Raw genomic sequence first — 23,982 nt, forward strand, 5'->3', positions numbered from 1 at the left:
TTTGGTTTGCGCCAGACATAGTGTTTTCCTTGATGGCCAAAAAGCTAAATTTTAGTCTCATCTGAGCAGAATACCTCCCATGTTTGGGGAGTCTACCACATGCCTTTTGGTGAACACCAAACGTTTTTGCTTATTTTTTTCTTGAAGCAATGGCTTTTTTCCCCTGGCCTCTCTTCCGTAAAGCCCAGCTCTGTGGAGTGTACGGCTTAAAGTGGTCCTATGGACAGATACTCCAATCTCCGCTGTGGAGCTTTGCAGCTCCTTCAGGGTTATCTTTGGTCTCTTTGTTGCCTCTCTGATTAATGCCTTCCTTGCCTGGTCCGTGAGTTTGTGGGCAGCCCTCTCTTGGCAGGTTTGTTGTGGTGCCATCTTCTTTCCATTTTTTAATTAATGGATTTAATGGTGCTCCGTGGGATGTTGAAATTTTCGGATATTTTTTATAACCCAACCCTGATCTGTACTTCTCCACAACTTTGTCCCTGACCTGTTTGGAGAGCTCCTTGGTCTTCATGGTGCATCTTGCTTGGTGGTGCCCCTTGCTTAGTGGTGTTGCAGACTCTGGGGCCTTTCAGATCAGGTGTATATATTGAGATCATGTGACACTTAGATTGCACACAGGTGGACTTTATTTAACTAATTATGTAACTTCTGAAGGTCATTGGTTGCACCAGATCTTATTTAGGGTCTTCATAGCAAAGGGGGTGAATACACATGTGCGTACCACTTTTCAATTTGTATTTTTAAAAAATGTAAAGAAAATTAACAGGTAAAAAAAAATTTCACTTCATCAATTTTGACTATTTTGTGTATGTCCATTACATGAAATCCAAATAAAAATACATTTAAATTACAGGTTGTATGAATATTTTTGCTAGGCATCATGGTCCGAACACCAATACAGTAAAGAAGAGGGCATGACAATGCCTCTTCCCCCTCAGGAGGCTCAAAATATTCAGCATGGGCCCTCAGATCCTCAAAAAGTTATACCACTGCACCATTGGGAGCATCTTAATTGACTGCATCACCACTTGGTAAGGCAACTGCTTGGCATCAGACTGCCAAGCACTATAATAAAGGAATAATAGTAGTGCATACGGCCCAGTACATTAATGGGGCCGAACTCCCTGCCATCCAGGACCTCTATAGCAGGTGGTGTCAGAGGAAGGCCCTAAAACTTGTCAAAGACTCCAGCCACCAAAGTCATAGACTGTTCTCTCTGCTACCGCAATGCAAGTGGTGCCGGATTGCCATGTCTGGGACCAAAAGGTTACTGAACAGCTTCTACCCCAAGCCATAATACTGGCCACACTGACTGTTTACAATGACCCCTTAATTTTAATTATTTGTATAATTTTTATTGCACTGGCTCTATTTACACTCACACATACCACACTGACACACACACACACACACACACACTATAACACTCACACACACAACACACATACACACGCACACAGAAAAACTTTATCACTCTTTACACACACTGCTGTTATTCTGTTTATTATCTATCCTGATTACCTCAACTACCTCGTACCCCTCGGTACTGGTATTCATTGTATTTAGCCTCGTTACTGTTATTTTATTGATACTATTTCAAGGTTCTTTTTAAAATATATATTGTTATATTTAAGCATTTCACAGTTAAGTCTACACCTTTTGTATTCGGCGCATGTGACCAATAAAAATTTGATTTGATTTGAATAGGTTAGCTGCCCTGCATACCGCCGTTTAACATAGCATTACAGCTCTGCGGTCTGTACACAAAAAAAACGATTTCAGTGGGATTTACAATAAAGGAATAATGTCCTAGGTGTTTTGACTGAAATAATGAAATCAATGTGTGTCCTCTCAAATGGCCATGTCAAGTTGTTTGGAGATGTGGTTATGTGAGCTGGTGTCAAGGGTGGATGGTGGAGACCTTAGCTATACAACCACTGAAGAGAATGACAGGGTCCTTTTCCCTTCTCTGCCTGCAGCTAGTCCTTCTGCTCCTCTATGGCCTTGGTGTTCATGTATTGTACAGATCATTCCCCCTCTCTCTCTCTCTCTCTCTCTCTCTCTCTCTCTCTCTCTCTCTCTCTCTCTCTCTCTCTCTCTCTCTCTCTCTCTCTCTCTCTCTCTCTCTCTCTCTCTCTCTCTCTCTCTCTCTCTCTCTCTCTCTCTCTCTCTCCCCTTCCCCCCTTCACCTCATCACCCTGCCACACCACCTCTTTCCCTGCTGAGCAACACCCACGCTGCTGCTGTGATCTCTCCTCCTTCCTCCATACTTTCATTCTCAAAACACAACACATGATGGTGGGAATTGATGAGACTGCCCTTTGCAGAGGAGAGGAGGAATTCAAGGAACAGGCTCCATCCATCAGCAGTGATTTGTGTGCCCTACAACCCCAGCGTCCCCCTACATCCTACCCTCTCTTTCTCGCTCGCTCTCTCCCTCTCTCTTGCACTCTCTCTCTCCCCCCTCTCACTCAGCCCCTCGCTCTATGCCTCTCTCTCTCTCTCTCTCTCTGTGTCTCCCATCGCTTTCCCTCTCGCTGTGTCTCTTCAAAGCTGTTTTTACTGCACGGCCCCTGCACATCATTCCACTGCGATGGAAATGAAATGAAGGTGGCTTAACGCAGCTGAATGGAGGCATGCTTTGAAGGATGTAGCCGGGTGAAGCGCCACTGCCAGATTCTTTTCCAGGGGCGGTGGATTTGTGCTGCTGAGGCGAGGACACAGCAATCACTCAGGCATGCAGAAGCCCTGACAAGAGAACTAATCTCTCCACCTGACTTGTGGAAGCTCCAGCTTTTTTCTCCCTGCATTATTTATCCCCAGTGCTAAAGACAGTGGCACAATGGAGCCAGCAACGTGAAGTAGATGGTCGATTTGTAGTCTTGGAAGGACTGACCATAGTCTGCTGCGCACATGGATGTGTTTAGCTTTGTGAAGATGCCAAAGCTGTCAGGGTGAGTCGGATGGATGCTGTTGAATTTGCTTGTCTGCTTCGATGCCACTTGTGTAATAGGTGGTGGTGCATACTTTACCCACAGGTATGATTTACAGAGAAACGTGGGATTTAACAAGCACCATTTAGAATGGAATCTGGTGTAATGATTGTAGAAACGGCACATACTGTTAAAGGATTATTGTAATGACAGTCTGAGTGCTGTCGCATGCAATTCACATGAGAGAGAGAGAGAGAGAGAGAGACAGTGAGAGAGTGAGAGATAAGGGGGAGTGTTGTGGTTGAAGTGATGTGGTCCATGTGTCTAAACTTAATGAGGTGCTTTGCTCAGAATGTGAATATATGGTCAGGTTTTAATCTTGCATTACACTGACTCTGTTGCATATGTACTGGAGTGTTTTATGGTGGGGTTTATAGCATACGCACACACCCATGAATAAGTGGGTGTCAGCGACACTGAACTGAAAATCATATTTTGGTTGATGTTTAATTGGATGAATCAGATAGTTGTCTTTTTTCAATGGAATATTAGATATTTATACAGGAGTGTTTATAAAGTTGTATTTTGTAATGGATAAAACGTAAAATAATGACAAAGATATGATGATAGTAATTAGACATGAGTGAATACTGAATAAGTGTATATTTAGCTCGAGGTTCTTGTAGATTGAACTGAGGAAACATTTGTTAATGATTGCAATTACTTTTCAGTTGTGTGCTATGAGGCAGAAATCTTGCCATGTTGTGTTATTTTAAGCCTACTATTTACATATACTGTTGTCAGCATCTAGCAGACAACAATTCAATATGATATGAAGTGTGTTCAGCCCCCAGGGTGAGTTGCCAATCTATATTGTCAATGCTGTTGCATCTGATTAGGTTGCAGCTTGATCATGTCACCACATTACTTGCACATATGTAATTTACAAAACTCAACTACAGTGCCATGCAGTTATAACTAGGCTATGCAGGATAAAATGAGAGGAAAGGTGACTGGAATCTGTATGTCTGTCTGTATATTGTAAAAATTCTGAGTAAGATGAAAGGTTTCCCAGACCCTTTGCCTCTGTTGAATCTGGTTCAATCTGCAACACTGCATGTCTATGGCTGTGACATCTGTTTATCATCTAACCTCATATCACATTAAATGTCACATTTTCCTGATAAACAAACACGTGTGATGTCAAGTGTCTCAATGAAAGACTTATAAACTCAGCAAAAAAAGAAACGTCCTCTCACTGTCAACTGCGTTTATTTTCAGCAAACTTAACATGTGTAAATATTTGTATGAACATAACAAGATTCAACAACTGAGACATAAACTGAACAAGTTCCACAGACATGTGACTAACATAAATGGAATAATGTGTCCCTGAAGAAAGGGGGGGTCAAAATCAAATTTAACAGTCAGTATCTGGTGTGGCCACCAGATGCATTAAGTACTGCAGTGCATCTCCTCCTCACGGACTGCACCAGATATGCCAGTTCTTGCTGTGAGATGTTACCCCACTCTTCCACCAAGGCACCTGCAAGTTCCTGGACATTTCTGAGGGGAATGGCCCTAGCCCTCACCCTCCGATCCAACAGGTCCCAGACGTGCTCAATGGGATTGAGATCAGGGCTCTTCGCTGGCCATGGCAAAACACTGACATTCCTGTCTTGCAGGAAATCATGCACAGAATGAGCAGTAGGGCTGGTGGCATTGTCATGCTGAAGGGACATGTCAGGATGAGCCTGCAGGAAGGGTACCACATGAGGGAGGAGGATGTATTCCCTGTAACGCACAGCGTTGAGATTGCCTGCAATGACAACAAGCTCAGCCCGATGATGCTGTGACACACCGCCCCAGACCATGACGGACCCTCCACCTCCAAATCGATCCCGCTCCAGAGTACAGGCCTCGGTGTAAAGCTCATTCCTTCAACGATAAACGTGAATCCGACCATCACCCCTGGTGAGACAAAACCGCGACTCGTCAGTGAAGAGCACTTTTTGCCAGCCCTGTCTGGTCCAGCGACGGTGGTTTTGTGCCCATAGGCGACGTTGTGGCCAGTGATGTCTGGTGAGGACCTACCTTACAACAGGCCTACAAGCCCTCAGTCCAGCCTCTCTCAGCCTATTGCGGACAGTCTGAGCACTGATGGAGGGATTGTGCGTTCCTGGTTTAACTCAGGCAGCTGTTGTTGCCATCCTGCACCTGTCCCACAGTAGAAAGGCCTCTTTAGTGTCCTAAGTTTTCATAACTGTGACCTTAATTGCCTACCATCTGTAAGCTGTTAGTGTCTTAATGACTGTTCCACAGGTGCATGTTCATTAATTGTTAATGGTTCATTGAACAAACATGGGAAACAGTGTTTAAACCCTTACCAATGAAGATCTGTGAAGTTATTTGTATTTTTACGAATATTCTTTGAAAGACAGGGTCCTGAAAAAGGGATATATTTTTTTTTTGTTGCTGAGTTTAGGATGATTCCCAGAAATATGTCCATACCTGTTGAATGACAAATGAAAAGCAAGTTATTAAATAAATGGCAATGACTTCTACAAAGGATGACTAAAGATTATCTCAAGTCATTTTTGTGCAAGTTAGTTGATTTACCAAATCACTGAATATCTAGATCTGTATCTATTTTATTCTGAATATAACCATAAACAAAACATTGCTGTGTGTTTTGGGGAACACCATGTAAATGTCTTATTTGGAACGAAGGAGGACAGGCCTGTTACTTTAAATGATGTCACTGTTTCTCCACACTGTTGTCTTTCCATGGCAGTGAATGTTTATGATGTTGCTGCTGTTGGGGCATTAACGTCAGTGCACCGCTGTCACTGTTAATAATGAAGCCTATGATTGTGTTCTTACTGTAGTGCTACACAGGCTTCCTCTACTGCCAGCCTGCATTGCAGGCTAGCTGTCCACCCTGTAGTTATCTTATGATGGCAAATGGAATGTTTTGAATGTAATAAATAGACTGTATGTGTTTCAGAGATCCAGGAGAATACAGATCTCTTTTATATTTGGCTCTGCCTCATGCCTACCGACACCCTGTCGTCTCAGCTGTCACACAGAAGAGCTTGTTCCAGCCTTGTTTTTCTCTCACCGCAGCAATGGCACCTTTCTTGTGCAAATGTCTCTAAAACACATGGCTAACATGTAATCATCTTTTGTGTGAGGGAAAGCTTTGTTTACATTTTTTTAATCATTATGTGAAGGATACTGAAACACATAGTATCCCTTTTGATCGTTTTTTTATTCGATAACTACAGATGTAGGATCTTGTTGGTGCAATAATCTTGCACCAACAGGAAATGTGGATTATAATTAATGGACATTTTTGTACGGGTTGACACCCTTTTCTTAAGTGAAAATCAAGTCTGAAAGTGGAAATGACAAAATTCAAAATACTTTTTAAATGTCAAATACATTACAGGCTTTGAATGTCCTTCATTGCAGGAAAGTTCTCCTACAACAGGGGCTAATCAAATGAATAACCTACATCTGTACATTATGGGTGTAAGTCTTGTTTTACCACAGTATGAGGGTTAAGTAGGAAGGCCAATCTGTAAGAACAGGACCAGCAATTATTACTCTTCTGGGGGGTTCACAAGCCCAGCTATGTAAACCAGGTAAGGAGGATATAAAAAGTGAGCGCTACGGTGTGTCTGTCCATTGCTGTACTATGAAGGTGGTAAAATACACTTTTTTGCAGTCAAAGTTTCACCAGGTTTCTACAGCCTCAGATATTTATCACTTACAAATAAACACTCCTCAAAGCTTAAAAACTCTGTTCAACATAAAAATATACATTTTTACAAAATGCCCCAAACAGATTTTAACTTATTGACAGGTATATGCAAAACTAGTTGGATCCAGCCAGCATGTCTTTATGGTAAAAGCTCCTTTCATTTGGTTTATGAAAAGTCATATAAAAAGAAGCACTTGGGCGGAAGTATGTAATGGCATGTTTAACGCATGATTCCCCCATGTCTGTGAGTTAAAAAAATAAAAATGAAGCGCTCTGTCTAAAATAGAAGTTGTGAGTATACTGTAATGAGATTATAATTCAGAACCAGTGGTTGTTTGGCTTAAAGCATATTTACTCTCTAGAAGCATGAAGCCAAAGCCTACTTAAAAACAAAGCTACTGTATGTTGAATATTTAGACAACTAGACATGAACGCTTACAGCACTTGAGTACTTTCTGTTGTTTTACTCAATTTTCTTCTAGGCCTTCACCATTAAAGCTTTAGATAATGACATTCATCAAATCAGTTTGCCTAGGTCAAGCCCATTTTACCTATCCAGTTTCCACATACATAACTCACTGGACTGGACAACATTTGATTACCCTGAATATTTATTAGAGTACAAGGGAGGAGGTCTGTTTTAGAAATGGGCGGCCTCTTGGGGACAAGTATGGTGGAGATGGCATGGTAGAGGATCCAGCTGGCTTGTGAAAAGAGAGAGAGAGAAAGAAAGAGAGTGAGAGAGAAAAAAGGAACGTTGAGAAAGAGAACTGGAAAAAGAGAGGTTTCAGGCAATCATTTGTTTTCTTCTCTTGCTTTAAAGCTTGTGCATGAATGCAGCACTGCAATAATGTACAGTAGAATTCAAAGGCAACCCTGTGGCCAAGGGGAATTGGGTTTGTTTAAGACTTAACATGAGCATTGGGGGGTGAAAGGGTCTGGACAGTGTTTATACTGTACAGAACGAAAGGGTCTGGGGAGAGGTTATACTGTACAGTATGAAAGGGTCTGGGGAGGGTTTATACTGTACAGAACGAACGAGTCTGGGGAGAGGTTATACTGTACAGTATGAAAGGGTCTGGGGAGGGTTTATACTGTACAGAATGAAAGGGTCTGGGGAGAGGTTATACTGTACAGTATGAAAGGGTCAGGACAGGGTTTTAACTGTACAGTATGAAAGGGTCTGGGGAGGGTTTATACTGTACAGTATGAAAGGGTCTGGACCAGGTTTACACTGTACAGTATGAAAGGGTCTGGGGAGGGTTTATACTGTACAGTATGAAAGGGTCTGGGGAGGGTTTATACTGTACAGTATGAAAGGGTCTGGGGAGGGTTTATACTGTACAGTATGAAAGGGTCTGGGGAGGGTTTATACTGTACAGTATGAAAGGGTCTTGGGAGGGTTTATACTGTCGAGTATGAAAGGGTCTGGGGAGGGTTTATACTGTACAGTATGAAAGGGTCTGGGGAGGGTTTATACTGTACAGTATGAAAGGAAGTGAACTATGGAAATATACACAGTGTCGTAATAGTATCTTTGTAGAGTATTTCAATATTTTCTTTATTATAGCATACGACTTGTGATTTGTTTATAACATGCTGTTACATACGTTGATACAGTTTATACTGTAAGTACAGCAAAGTACTGCCATGGTGGTTTGAGTGGTGTGTGTGTGCCTGGCAATAGTATAATACATTTCTGTGTGTGTGTGTATGTGCGTCTGTCTACAACTGATTTCCAATTACATTTACATTTTACATTTAAGTCATTTAGCAGACGCTCTTATCCAGAGCGACTTACAAATTGGAAAGTTCATACATATTCATCCTGGTCCCCCCGTGGGGAATGAACCCACAACCCTGGCGTTGCAAGCGCCATGCTCTACCAACTGAGCCACACGGGACCACAATTATATTCCACAGCATTTCTCAACAGGAAACATTCAGAAACTCCAAGCCTTCTGTGTAGCTTCCCACTGCCAGTTGCAATGGGATAGTGCATTTTATTAGTTGTACAGTACCGATAATATTTATAAAGAATACACATACACTGCCTTTCAAAAGTTTGGGGTCACTTAGAAATGTCTTTGTTTTAGAAAGAAAGCAAATGTTTTGTCCATTAAAATAACATCAAATTGATCAGAAAAACAGTGTAGACATTGTTAATGTTGTAAATGACTATTGTAGCTGGAAACGGCAGATTTCTTTATGGAATATCTACATAGGAGTACAGAGGTCCATTATCAGCACACATCACTCATGTGTTCCAATGGCACGTTGTGTTAGCTAATCCAAGTTCGTCATTTTGAAAGGCTAATTGATCAAGGGAGAAAATCATTTTGCAATTATGATGGCACAGCTGAAAACTGTTGTCCTGATTAAAGAAGCAAAAAAACTGGCCTTCTTTAGACTAGTTGAGTATCTGGAGCATCAGCATTTGTGGGTTCGATTACAGGCTCAAAATGGATAGCAACAAAGAACTTTCTTCTGAAACTCGTCAGTCTTTTCCTGTTCTGAGAAATGAAGACTATTACATTTGAGAAATTGCCAAGAAACTGAAGATATCGTACAATGCTGTGTACTACTCCCTTCACACAACAGCGCAAACTGGCCCTAACCAGAATAGAAAGAGGAGTGGGAGGCCCCGGTGCACAACTGAGCAAGAGGACAAGTACATTACAGTGTCTAGTTTGAGAAACAGACGCCCTACAAGTCCTCAACTGGCAGCTTCATTAAATAGTACCTGCAAAACACCAGTCTCAACGTCAACAGTGAAGAGGCGACTCCGGGATGCTGGCCTTCTAGGCAGAGTTCCTCTGTCCAGTGTCTGTGTTCTTTTGCCATCTTAATATTTTATTTTATTGGTCAGTCTGAGATATGGATTTTTCTTTGCAACTCTGCCTAGAAGGCCAGCATCCCGAAGTCTGATCAATTTGATGTTATTTTAATGGACAAAAAAATGCTTTTCTTTCAAAAACAAGGAAATTTAGAAGTGACGCCAAACTTTTGAACGGTAGTATAAGTAGAAGCAGATCAGCCTATGGTTTATATAACATAGGACACACATTCGCACTGGAACTGGTGCAGACAGACACAGTTCCTCCCAGGCTAAATGAGGAAGAACATCTCTATTTGATTATGTTCTGGCTCTCCCTGAATAACATGTAGACAGTGTTCAGACAAAGAGCCAGCAGGATTTCAACCACACTCACAACAACAATACTCAGTAAGATCTTGGCGGGTGGTTTAATTCCCAGATGTCAATTCTTCTCAACACAGAGGAGATTAGCTACGACGTAAAATACCCTATAGAGAAATGGTAGAGAGAGAGAGAGAGACTGCCTGCCATAACGTAGTAGTTTCCCATGGCAACAACATCAGCACTTACAAATAGGGGAATGTAATATTCAGCTCTTTTTAAATAATGGTAAAATATGGATAGACGGTCTTGCCCAGCAGCAGAATCCAATGCACGGCGCTAGATACCGATACTCTCCCTCCTTACTGTATGGACAACAACTGTGAAATGTTCACACCACTCTGGGGTCTGGATTTGGCTCCATTTACTGTGTTAATTATTCTCTCCTCCTGCTGATCATTTTGCACGTGTGATGTAGGTGGTTTACACCATTTTGTTACCTTTACATATGCCAAATAAACAGTGAGAGATGCTACACAACATGGACCTGTTAAATGGCTCACTATGACAGTGGTTCTACATTTCTGCTGCATGACAAGTATTCAAGTGTAGCATTCATACTTTTGGCTTGAAATGATGCAATGTTTTCATGGGTTCTCCTTCAAAATCAAATTAAATTGTATTTGTCACATACACGTGTTTAGCAGATGTTATTGCTGGTAATCAGGCCTACTACTGCTGTGTCGTCTGCAAATGTGATGATGGGTGAACAGTCATGATGAACAGGGAGTACAGGTTGGGGCTGAGCACGCATTCCTTGTGGGTCCCCACTTTTAAGGATCAGCGAAGTGGAGATGTTTAATCATACCTTCACCATCTGTGGGCAGCCCGTTAGGAAGTCCAGGATCCAGTTGCACAGGGCACGGCCAAGAGCTTAATGATGAGCTTGGAGGGTACTATGGTGTTGAATGCTGAACTGTAGTCAATGAACAGCATTCTTACATACAGTTGAAGTCGGAAGTTTACATACACTTAGGTTGGAGTCATTAAAACTCATTTTTCAACCACTCCACACATTTCTTGTTAACAAACTATAGTTTGTCATTTTTCCAACAACTGTTTACAGACAGATTATTTCACTTATTATTCACTGTATCACAATTTCAGTGGGAAATTTCAGAACATACACTAAGTTGAGTGTGCCTTTAAACAGCTTGGAAAATTCCAGAAAATGATGTCATGGCTTTAGAAGCTTCTGATAGGCTAATTGACATAATTGGAGTAAATTAGAGGTGTACCTGTGGATGTATTTCAAGGCCTACCTTCAAACTCAGCGCCTCTTTGCTTGACATCACTGGAAAATCTAAAGAAATCAGCCAAGACCTCAGAAAAAGTATTGTAGACCTCCACAAGTCTGGTTCACCCTCGGAACAAATTTCCAAATGCCTGAAGGTACCACGTTCATCTGTACAAACAATAGTACGCAAGTATAAACACCATGGGACCACGCAGCCGTCATACCTCTCAGGAAGGAGACGCGTTCTGTCTCCTAGAGATGAACGTACTTTGGTGCAAAAAGTGCAAATCAATCCGAGAACAACAGCAAAAGGACCTTGTGAAGATGCTGGAGGAAGCAGGTACAAAAGTATCTATATCCACAGTAAAACGAGTCCTATATTGACATAACATGAAAGGCAACTCAGCAAGGATGAAGCCATTGCTCCAAAACCGTCATAAAAAAAGACAGACTACGGTTTGCAACTGCACATGGGGACAAAGATCATACTTTTTGGAGAAATGTCCTCTGGTTTGATAAAACAAAATTAGAACTGTTTGGCCATAATAACCATCGTTATGTTTGGAGGAAAAAGGGGGAGGCTTGCAAGCCGAAGAACACCATCCCAACCGTGAACCACAGGGGTGGCAGCATCATGTTGTGGGGGTGCTTTGCTGCAGAAGGACTGGTGCACTTCACAAAATAGATGGCATCATGAGAAAGGAAAATTATGTGGATATATTGAAGCAACATCTCAAGACATCAGTCAGGAAGTTAAACCTTGGTCGCAAATGGGTCTTCCAAATGGACAATGACCCCAAGCATACTTCCAAAGTTGTGGCAAAATGGCTTAAGGATAACAAAGTCAAGGTATTGGAGTGGCCATCACAAAGCCCTGACCTCAATTCTATAGAAAATTTGTGGACAGAACCGAAAAAGCGTGTGCGAGCAAGGAGGCCAACAATCCTGACTCAGTTACACCAGCTCTGTCAATTCACCCAACTTATTGTGGGAAGCTTGTGGAAGGCTACCCAAAATGTTTGACCCAAGTTAAACAATTTAAAGGCAATGCTACCAAATTATAATTGAGTGTATGTATACCTCTGACCCACTGGGAATTTGATGAAAAAAATGAAAGCTGAAATAAATCATTCTCTCTGCTATTATTCTGACATTTCACATTCTTAAAATAAAGTGGTGATCCTAACTGACCTAAGACAGAGAATTTTTACAAGGATTAAATGTCAGGAATTGTGAAAAACTGAGTTTAAATGTATTTGGCTAAGGTGTATGTAAACTTCTGACTTCAACTGTAGGTATTCCTCTTGTCCAGAATGGATATGGCAGTGTGCAGTGCGACGGCGATTGCATCGTCACTCTTGTGATTCAAGATGGCGTCGCAGTTGGACGTGTGTTTTTGTCTTGTCCCTTGTAAACATCGTTTTTCCTTGTTTTTTTCCCGTATATATATTTTACTATCACTTTCTATGTACGGACGGAATATACTCTCCTGCAACCCGCCTCACCCAATGTCGTACGGATCTGCTATCTTTATACTTAAGATCTCATCAAAAGCTACCAGCTAACTGGCTACGAGTTAGCCACGGCCCATTAGCTGTCTAAAGTACATCGGACTGTTAGCTTAAGAGTCCCATCGGACAAATTCTTTGGTCACTATACCCACCATACGGAGCCCCTCTGATCCATCGTCTGAACCGTCGCCTGAACCGGAACCCCAACAGAAGCTTGCCAGCTAACTAGCTACTAGCTAGTAGTCAGCTAGCCACTGCTAGCGGTCATCAGCCACCTCTAGCATGGACAACTCTCGCCAGTCTGCACAGCGTGACTTAAACCAGAGCAAATCTGACTTATTTTTCTCCATATCTCCAGATTCCTACTGCAAGCTCTGAACCTTTTTTTTCTTCACCTGGATCATCGCAGCTAGCTAGCTGCTATTCGAGTGGCCACTCCTAGCTAGCGTCACTGTCCCGAAGCAAGAACCAATTAGCCTGGAGCTAGCCTTGCTAGACCCATCTCCCGGTTAGCCAAAGAGGTCCATCAGCCACTACTTAGGCTACAATAACTATTTTGCCCACTGGCTTGGACCCCCGCCAACTCATCACGACTGGACCACCGACGTGATTCGCCCGATGGGGTTTTTCTCAACTGGCTCAGCCGTCGCTTCGTCCCCTGAAATCCCATCCGCTAGCATGCTAGCCCCGGCCTGCAAGCTGCCTGAAGCCACTCACTGGATTGCTATGATCACTCGGCTACGCATGCCTCTCGCTAACGCCAATATGCCTTGTCCATTGCTGTTTTGGTTAGTATTTCTTGCCTTATTTTGCTGTAGAGCCTCTAGCCCTGCTCAATATGACTTATTGAACACTTTAGTTCCACCTACCACACATGCGGTGATATCACCTGGTTTAAATGATATTTCTAGGGACAATATCTCTTTCATCGAGACTCTATGCACAGGTTTACCCTCACTGTATCCACATCCTACCATACCTTTGTCTGTACATTAAGCCTTGAATCTATTCTACCGTGCCCAGAAATCTGCTCCTTTTACTCTCTGTTCTGAACGTACTAGACAACCAGTTATTTTAGACTTTAGCTGTACCCTTATCTTACTCCTCCTCTGTTCCTCTGGTGATGTGGAGGTTAATCCAGGCCCTGCAGTGCCTAGCTCCACTCCCATTCCCCAGGCGCTATCATTTGTTGACTTCTGTAACCATAAAAGCCTTGGTTTCATTCATGTTAACATTAGAAGCCTCCTCCCTAAGTTTGTTTTACTCACTGCCCTAGCACACTCTGCCAACCCGGATGTACTAGCCGTGTCTGAATCCTGGCTCAGGAAGACCACCAAAAACCCTGAAATTTCCATCCCTAACTGTAACATTTTCAGACAAGATAGAACTGCCAAAGGGGGCGGTGTTTCAATCTACTGCAGAGATAGCCTGCAGAGTTCTGTCTTACTATCCAGGTCTGTACCCAAACAATTCGAGCTTCTACTTTTAAAAATCCACCTTTCCAGAAACAAGTCTCTCACCGTTGCCGCTTGCTATAGACCACCCTCTACACCATATGTGAACTGATTGCCCCCCATATATCTTCAGAGCTCGTGCTGCTAGGTGACCTAAACTGGGACATACTTAACACCCCGGGCATCCTACAATCTAAGCTTGATGCCCTCAATCTCTCACAAATTATCAATGAACCCACCAGGTACAACCCCAAATCCGTAAACACGGGCACCCTCATAGATATCATCCTAACCAACTTGCCCTCCAAATATATCTCTGCTGTTTTCAACCAAGATCTCAGTGATCACTGCTCATTGCCTGTATCCGTAATGGGTCTGCGGTCAAACAACCACCCCTCATCACTGTCAAACGCTCCCTAAAACACTTCAGCGAGCAGACCTACCTAATTGACCTGGCCCGGGTATCCTGGAAGGATATTGACCTCATCCCGCCAGTAGAGGATGCCTGGTCATTCTTTAAAAGTGCCATCCTTTCAAAAAATGTAGAACCAGGAACAGATATAGCCCTTGGTTCTCTCCAGACCTGACTGCCCTTGACCAGCACAAAAACATCCTGTGGCGTTCTGCAATAGCATCGAATAGCCCCCGTGATATGCAACATTTCAGGGAAGTTAGGAACAAATATACACAGGCAGTTAGGAAAGCTAAGGCTAGCTTTTCAAGCAAAAATTTGCATCCTGTTGCACAAACTCAAAAAGTTCTGGGACACTGTAAAGTCCATGGAGAATAAGAGCAACTCCTCCCAGCTGCCCACTGCACTGAGGCTAGGAAACACTGTCACCACCGATAAATCCACTATAATTGAGAATTTCAATAAGCATTTTTCTACGGCTGGCCATGCTTTCCACCTGGCTACCCCTACCCCGGTCAACAGCCCTGAAATCCCCACAGAAACTCACCCAAGCCTCCCCACTTCTCCTTCACCCAAATCCAGATAGCTGATGTTCTGAAAGACCTGTAAAACCTGGACCCCTACAAATCAGCCGGGCTAGACAATCTGGACCCTCTCTTTTTAAAATTATTTGCCGAAATTGTTGCAACCCCTATTACTAGCCTGTTCAACCTCTCTTTCGTATCGTCTGAGATTCCCAAAGATTGGAAAGATGTCGCGGTCATCGCCCTGTTCAAAGGGGAGACACTCTAGACCCAAATTGCTACAGACCTATATCTATCCTACCCTGCCTTTCTAAGGTCTTCGAAAGCCAAGTTAACAAACAGATTACCGACCATTTCGAATACCACTGTACCTTCACCGCTATGCAATCTGGTTTCAGAGCTGGTCATGGGTGCACCTCAGCCACGCACAAGGTCCTAAACGATATCATAACCTCCATCGATAAGAGACATTACTGTGCAGCCGTATTTATCGACCTGGCCAAGGCTTTTGACTCTTTCAAACACCACATTCTTATCGGCGTACTCAACAGCCTTGGTTTCTCAAATGACTGCCTCGCCTGGTTCACCAACTACTTCTCTGATAGAGTTCAGTGTGTCAAATCGGAGGGCCTGTTGTCCGGACCTCTTGCAGTCTCTATGGGGGTGCCACAGGGTTCAATTCTCGGGCCGACTCTTTTCTCTGTATACATCAATGATGTCGCTCTCGCTACTGGTGATTCCCTGATCCACCTCTACGCAGATAACACCATTCTGTATACTTCTGGCCCTTCTTTGGACACTGTGTTAAATAACCTCCAGACGAGCTTCAATGCCATACAACTCTCCTTCCGTGGCCTCCAACTGCTCTTAAATGCAAGTAAAACTAAATGCATGCTCTTCAACCGATCGCTGCCCGCACCTGCCAGCCCGTCCAGCATCACTACTCTGGACGGTTCTGACTTAGAATATGTGGACAACTACAAATAGATAGGTGTCTGGCTAGACTGTAAACTCTCCTTCCAGACTCACATTAAGCATCTCCAATCCAAAATTAAATCTAGATTCGGCTTCCTATTTTGCAACAAAGCATCCTTCACTCATGCTGCCAAATATGCCCTTGTGGAACTGACCATCCTACCAATCCTCAACTTCGGCGATGTCATCTATAAAATAGGCTCTATTACTCTAATCAACAAACTGGATGCAGTCTATCACAGTGCCATCCGTTTTGTCACCAAAGCCCCATATACTACCCACCACTGCAACCTGTACGCTCTCGTTGGCTGGCCATCACTTCATACTCGTCGCCAATCCCACTGGCTCCAGGTATATCTCACTGGTCACCCCCAAAGCCAATTCCTCTTTTGGCCGCCTTTCCTTCCAGTTCTCTGCTGCCAATGACTGGAACGAACTGTAAAAATCACTGAAGTTGGAGACCCATATCTCCCTCACTAGCTTTAAGCATCAGCTGTCATAGCAGCTCACAGATCACTGCACCTGTACATAGCCTGTAAACAGCCCATCCAACTACCTCATCCCCATAATGTATTTATTTATTTATCTTGCTCCTTTGCACCCCAGTATCTCTACTTGCACATTAATCTTCTGCACATCTACCATTCCAGTGTCTAATTGCTATATTGTAATTATTTCGCACACCATGGCCTATTTCTTGCCTTACCTCACTTATCTTACCTCATTTGCACTCACTGTATATAGATTTTTCTTTTCTCTACTGTATTATTGACTGTATGTTTGTTTATTCCATGTGTAACTCTGTATTGTTGTATGTATCGAACTGCTGTGCTTTATCTTGGTCAGGTCGCAGTTGTAAATGACAACTAGCCTACCTGGTTAAATAAAGGTTAAATATATATATTTTTATTTTAAATAGTCTGTGGATCTATTGGGGAGGTAAGCAAATTGAAGTGGGTCTAGGGTGTCAGGTAAGGTAGATGATCCTTGGCTTGTCTCTCAAAGCACTTCATGATAGTTCATTTAGTTCAGTTACCTTTGCTATCTTGGGTACAGGAACAAAGGTGGATATTAAAAGCATGTGGGGACAGCAGACTGGGATATGGAGAGATTGAATATGTACGTAAACACACCAGCCAGCTGGTCTGTGCATGCTCTGAGGACGCTGCTAGGGATTCCATCTGGGAAGGTAGCCAAGCGAGGGTTAACACGCTTAAATGTTTTACTCACGTCGGCCACGGAGAAGGAGAGCCCAAAGTCCTTGGTAGCGGGCCACGTCAGTGGCACTGTTATCCTCAAAGCGGGCGAAGAAGGTGTTTAGCTTGTCTGGAAGCAAGACATTGGTGTCTGCGATGTGATTGGTTTTCCCTTTGTGGTCCGTGATTGTCTGTAGACCCTGCCACATACGTCTTGTGTCGGAGCCATTGAATTGTGACTCCACTTTGTCTCTATACTGACGTTTTGCCTGTTTGATTGACTTACGGAGGGAATAAATACACTGTTTGTATTCGGCCATATTCGAAGTCACTATTCCATGGTTAAATGCGATGGTTCGTGCTTTAGTTTTACGCTAATGCTGCCATCTATCCACGGTTTCTGGTTAGGGTAGGTTTTAATAGTCACAGTGGGTACAACATCTCCTATACACTTCCTGATAAACTCAGTCACCATGTTCGTGTATTCGTCAATATTATTCTCGGAGGCTACCCGGAACATATCCCAGTCCGAGCGATCAAAACTATCTTGAAGCATGGATTCCGATTGGTCAGACCAGCGTTGAATAGTCCTTAGCATGGATACTTCCTGTTTGAGTTTCTGCCTTTAGGAAGGAAGGTGAAAAATTAAGAACAGATTTGCCGGAGGGAGAGAAAGGGCCTTGTAGGCATCCCAGAGTTGGAGTTGGAGTAGCAGTGGTTGAGTGTTTTAGCAGCGAGAGTACTACAGTCGATGTGTTGATAGAACTTCGGTAGCGTTTTATAAGGTGCCACTCGTCTGTCCTACGGTCATTCTCACCTCTTTTCCCTGCAGAAGATCACTACGGCACCTAAAGCCTTTCTCAGCATGACTAGATCCCTGTCTTCCTACTTAACTGTTTTCAGGCGAACCGTGAGGTTAATGCTGCCGAACGTAGAACCTCAGCTTCTGTCAATAGTGTTGTGTATCGGTATTGGTATTTATTGGTATTTATTCAGATCCCCATCCTCCCAGCGGTCCCAGCTTGCGTGGCCAAAGCCATCATCCAGAAGGTCTACTTGTCTGTGGCACATTCAGTACGGGCGTTCAACATAATGTCCCTACTGTTGGCTTACCAGGCCCATTTGTTACTGGAGATAGGCAATCTCTTAGACATCGACACAGCCATCCAGAACCTATTGAAGGAGATCTGCATCATTACAGATGCAGGCCAGAACCTCTGGCCTCCAGCGGCGCCATTCAAGGCTGTGGGTGCTCCATGAGCCTTGCTGTGCTAGGGGAGAGAGCCCTGTGGCTCAACTTGTCAAGCCTCTTGGACAGGCAGATTTCCTTGACGGTCCGATTGAGCCGAAGGAACTGTTTGGGCCAGTACTGCAGCATCCCAGTCTACCCCTTGACAAGCCAAGGCTTCGCGGCAGGGAAAGGGCAACACACTGGCACCAGGGTTTTCCACACTGCAAAGCCCCCAGCGACGAAGCAGGCAGCGAACCCACAGTACGAGTCTCATAACAGAGGCTGGCAGTGGGGAAAGCCACCCTTTGCTGCAGCCGCATCTAAGTTCCGCCCAATTGATTCCCTGGGGAAAGAAGGGGCACTCGACTTAGTGGTACTTTCCGAGCGGCAGAAGGGGCAGCCAACAGTTCACATTGTGTCTTGGCCTGTCCCCACTTGGGTGGAGCACAGACTTCCCACCCAATCTAAAACCCTAACCCTTGTGCAGTGGCTCATTCAGATGTATCTGCTCAAATGGAAGACGGAGGGGGCTCACTCTACCCCCAAGTGCACAGTTTACCCCTCCGTGCTACAGCTTTCCCCTCGGCTCTCGTTCAAGTAGCCGGGGCAGGTCGCCACCAAGCACCATTGTTTTGATACTATGCCTTTAAATCATATAAGTCTCTGTCCCATTCAAGAGTCTTGTCAATGACACAGAGCAGAAATATAACAAAAGGGCAACTCGCTATAACGCCACCAGGGGGCACTCCAGGACCACTGGCGAGAAAGTGTCATCCAACATGTGGGTGACTCGCCACAAGAGCAGGGAACTGGCCCGCATTCGCAGTCCAACCCTGGGACTTGTCCACAGTTATAAAGGGGTACTGACTGCAGTTCGCTATGAAGTACAGGAGGTTGGTAGCACCTTAATTGGGGAGAGCGGGCTGGTGGTAATGACTGGAGCGGAATCAGTGGAATGGTATCAAATACATCAAACACATAGTTTCCAGGTGTTTGATGCCATTCCATTTGCTCCATTCCGGCCATTATTATGAGCTGTGATCCCTCAGCAGCCTTCGTTGCCATGAAGCCACCTGTTTTCAAAGGGATTTTAGCTTCAATAGCTAGAATCCCGTGGTGACTCAGCTTGAATACCAGAGCAGGAAATCTCCTCTCTATTGAGCAACAGAGCAATCAGAGCAATACCAGCGAAAGAGAGCCATAACGGCATCTACTCCCGGTTCTTCCTGGTTCCCAAAAAAAGGAGCGGATACGCCCCATTCTGGACCTACGGGTCCTTAACAGCTATCTGAGAAAGTTCAGGTTCCGTACTCTCTATTCCCTGGGTCGACTGGTTAACTTCAATTGACCTACAGGATGCTTATTTTCACATAAGTATTTTGCCAGCACACAGGAGATTTCTCAGTTTTGTCTTTCAGGACACAGCCTACGAATACCTCGCTGTCCCCTTGTTAGCACTACCTCCCTGGACGTTCAGCAAGGGTGTGGAGGTGGCTCTAGCATCCCTGAGAATCAGGGGGCTGAGAACCTCTGCCTACGTAGACGATTACCTGCTTTTCTCCCTGACACAGGAGCATGCAGTGTGAGATACGGCTTCCCTTGTAACCCACCTCACAACCATCTCAGTTGTACCGCTAGGTCTACTGAGAATGAGAGACTTACAATGTATGTGTACACAACGTCACCTCAATCAAAAGATAAACAATAACCTCAGAATGTCTCTCGGCTCTCTGTCACTAGACGAGCCCCTCGATCTTCGTTTCTGGTACTCCCCTAGCGGTAGTATCAATGAGGAAGGTGGTGATGACAGAGGCATCACTCACAGGGTGGGGCGCAGTCCACGAGGGAAGAGCAGTAAACGGAGCATGTCTGCGATATGGGAGTTGGCCATATCCACATTGTGAGATATTGAAACAAGTATTTGAGGGGCCTCTCGAGTGGTGCAGCAGTCTAAGGCAATGCGTCGCAGTGCTAGTGGCGTCATTACAGACCCAGGTTCGATCCCGGGCTGTATCACAACTGGCCGTGATCAGGAGTCCCATAGGGCGGCGCACAGTTGGCCCAGCGTTGTACGGGTTAGGGGAGAGTTTAGGGGAGAGAGGGGGGCTTTACTTAACTCATCGCCCTCTAGCGACTCCTTGTGGTGGGCCAGGCACCTGCAGGTTGACCTCGGTCGTCAGTTGAACAGTGTTTCCTCTGACACATTGGTTTGGCTGGCTTCTGGGTTAAGCAGGAGAAGCGCGGTTTGGCAGGTCATGTTTCAGAGGACGCATGACTCGACCTTCGCCTCTCGAGCCCGATGAGGAGTTGCACTGATGATACAAGATCAAAATTGTGGAAAAATGGAGGGTAAAATACAACAACAACAAAAATTTGAGAAACAAGTATTTGAAAGAGAACTCAAGTTTTCTTTTTTAACCCCGGTTCTGATAGTATGAGTGAAAGTAAGGGACCCTCAGTTGGTTTCTGATTCCTAATTATATGGTAGGAACTCCTTAGCTGGGTCAAACAGAGGGGAGACATTACTTTCACACTCCCCCAAAATTTCAGATGCCAAAGCAGGTGCCTCTCCACCCCAGGAGGAGGCATCTTGTCTGAGAGCTTTGGTATGTGTCTCAAATGTCACCCTACTCCCTATTTAGTGCACTACTTTCTACCAGGGAACATAGGGAACAGGTGTGTGTGTGTGTGTGGGGGGGGGGGGGGTCTCAACAGAGTGGCAGATGATAAACCAGTTACGCAACATTTTTACTACACAGCTGAAAATTACTTCCGACACACCTGAAAACACTAGCAATATTCTCCCACTTTGGGGAATTTATGCAGTGGTTATGTTGAAGAAAACTCTGTTGTACTGTACAGCAGCAGATACTGTCATGACATTATGGTGATATACAGTGGGGAGAACAAGTATTTGATACACTGCCGATTTTGCAGGTTTTCCTACTTACAAAGCATGTAGAGGTCTGTAATTTTTATCATAGGTACACTTCAACTATGAGAGACGGAATCTAAAACAAAAATCCAGAAAATCACATTGTATGATTTTTAAGTAATTAATTTGCATTTTATTGCATGACATAAGTATTTGATACATCAGAAAAGCAGAACTTAATATTTGGTACAGAAACCTTTGTTTGCAATTACAGAGATCATACGTTTCCTGTAGTTCTTGACTAGGTTTGCACACACTGCAGCAGGGATTTTGGCCCACTCCTCCCTACAGATCTTCTCCAGATCCTTCAGGTTTCGGGGCTGTCGCTGGGCAATACGGAGTTTCAGCTCCCTCCAAAGATTTTCTATTGGGTTCAGGTCTGGAGACTGGCTAGGCCACTCCAGGACCTTGAGATGCTTCTTACGGAGCCACTCCTTAGTTGCCATGGCTGTGTGCTTCGTGTCGTTGTCATGCTGGAAGACCCAGCCACGACCCATCTTCAATGCTCTTACTGAGGGAAGGAGGTTGTTGGCCAAGATCTCGCGATACATGGCCCCATCCATCCTCCCCTCAATACGGTGCAGTCGTCCTGTCCCCTTTGCAGAAAAGCATCCCCAAAGAATGATGTTTCCACCTCCATGCTTCACGGTTGGGATGGTGTTCTTGGGGTTGTACTCATACTTCTTCTTCCTCCAAACACGGCGAGTGGAGTTAGACCAAAAAGCTCTATTTTTGTCTCATCAGACCACATGACCTTCTCCCATTCCTCCTCTGGATCATCCAGATGGTCATTGGCAAACTTCAGACAGGCCTGGACATGCACTGGCTTAAGCAGGGGGACCTTGCGTGCGCTGCAGGATTTTAATCCATGACGGCGTAGTGTGTTACTAATGGTTTTCTTTGAGACTGTGGTCCCAGCTCTCTTCAGGTCATTGACCAGGTCCTGCCGTGTAGTTCTGGGCTGATCCCTCACCTTCCTCATGATCATTGATGCCCCACGAGGTGAAATCTTGCATGGAGCCCCAGACCGAGGGTGATTGACCGTCATCTTGAACTTCTTCCATTTTCTAATAATTGCGCCAACAGTTGTTTCCTTCTCACCAAGCTGCTTGCCTATTGTCCTGTAGCCCATCCCAGCCTTGTGCAGGTCTACAATTTTATCCCTGATGTCCTTACACAGCTCTCTGGTCTTGGCCATTGTGGAGAGGTTGGAATCTGTTTGATTGAGTGTGTGGACAGGTGTCTTTTATACAGGTAACGAGTTCAAACAGGTGCAGTTAATACAGGTAATGAGTGGAGAACAGGAGGGCTTCTTAAAGAAAAACTAACAGGTCTGTGAGAGCCGGAATTCTTACTGGTTGGTAGGTGATCAAATACTTATGTCATGCAATAAAATGCAAATTAATTATTTAAAAATCATACAATGTGATTTTCTGGATTTTTGTTTTAGATTCCGTCTCTCACAGTTGAAGTGTACCTATGATAAAAATTACAGACCTCTACATGCTTTGTAAGTAGGAAAACCTGCAAAATCGGCAGTGTATCAAATACTTGTTCTCCCCACTGTATATATATATTTTTTTTTACAATTTGATCTGCATGTAGCTAAGGTATTTTAATGTTAATAGTACAGTAGTGAGGGGCAAATATATTGGAATCTCCTACAGGGATGTTTACTGTAGATTAAAGGGTCAATCTGCAGTTGCTACATCCAATTTTAGACATACAATGTTAAATAATGATATGTACACATTGATTTTTTAAGAGTATAACTTATTAATGCCTCATGAGCTCAGTCGAACCCCATCAGAACCCACAATATAAGCTTATATATCTCCAATGTTTGTAAGGAAAGTAAATGTAAACAAGCACTGTATAGCCTCAAAATATGGTTAAAACTATAACTTTGAGCCCTGTCTATGAATTTGAGAGTAGTTACATTTTTCCAGCCCCATCACTCAGCTTTTTACCAAAACAGTGGTGGGTATTGTTATTGTTTAAACGGCAGATTGCCACTTTAAGGATAATAAAACATATTGCCCCACAAGCACAATAAACATCAGGAGTTATACCTATTTCCTGTTTATAATGATGTGTGTCTTGTTGTAGCCATAATGGCCGACAGCCACTTGAATCCTTAATGGTGAAACTGCCACGTCCGTTTGCGATATTACAACAACAAAGAAGTTACTGCAAACACTGAACACTGTTATCTTCAATCGGACATCATTGCAAGCGGGATAGAGCAGCAGCATATGTACTGCAATTAATTTTTTTACCATGATGTGCAACGCTCCCCCAGCCTTCCCCACATCTGTTTGTCAACAAAACAAAAACAATAACAACGGCTGTGGGGTGGACAGTGGCACTGTTTCCCCCTACTGTGGATTCCATCTTTAACCTTCAATATGGGTAATGAGAGTGATGTCGATGCCAGTGTCTGGCTTTAGTTTCACTCATGGAGATTATCCCTGTGAATTATTCAAGCAGAGTGGAGTGGTCTTGTGTTCCAATGGCCGTGCTTGGTGTAGCCTCTGCCACCTATCAAGCAAAGGAAGATAATTCATTAACACCAAGTCTTCAGGGGATATACTATGACATGTTCTCAC

The 23,982-nt window shown here is 43.9% G+C and overlaps 1 protein-coding gene across 1 annotated transcript in view; it reads left to right on the plus strand.

Moving 5' to 3' along the window:
• The first annotated feature begins 2,263 nt into the window (after positions 1-2,263).
• LOC139538574 (FERM and PDZ domain-containing protein 4-like) overlaps positions 2,264-23,982 on the plus strand; it is a 46,335-nt gene continuing 24,616 nt past the window's right edge. Inside the window, 1 exon segment of the mRNA XM_071340756.1 lies at positions 2,264-2,954. Within this exon segment, the coding sequence (XP_071196857.1) occupies positions 2,914-2,954 (41 nt within the window). The 5' untranslated portion in view covers positions 2,264-2,913.

This window comes from Salvelinus alpinus, chromosome 14 (assembly GCF_045679555.1).
Source record: "Salvelinus alpinus chromosome 14, SLU_Salpinus.1, whole genome shotgun sequence".
Lineage (NCBI taxonomy): Eukaryota > Metazoa > Chordata > Actinopteri > Salmoniformes > Salmonidae > Salvelinus > Salvelinus alpinus.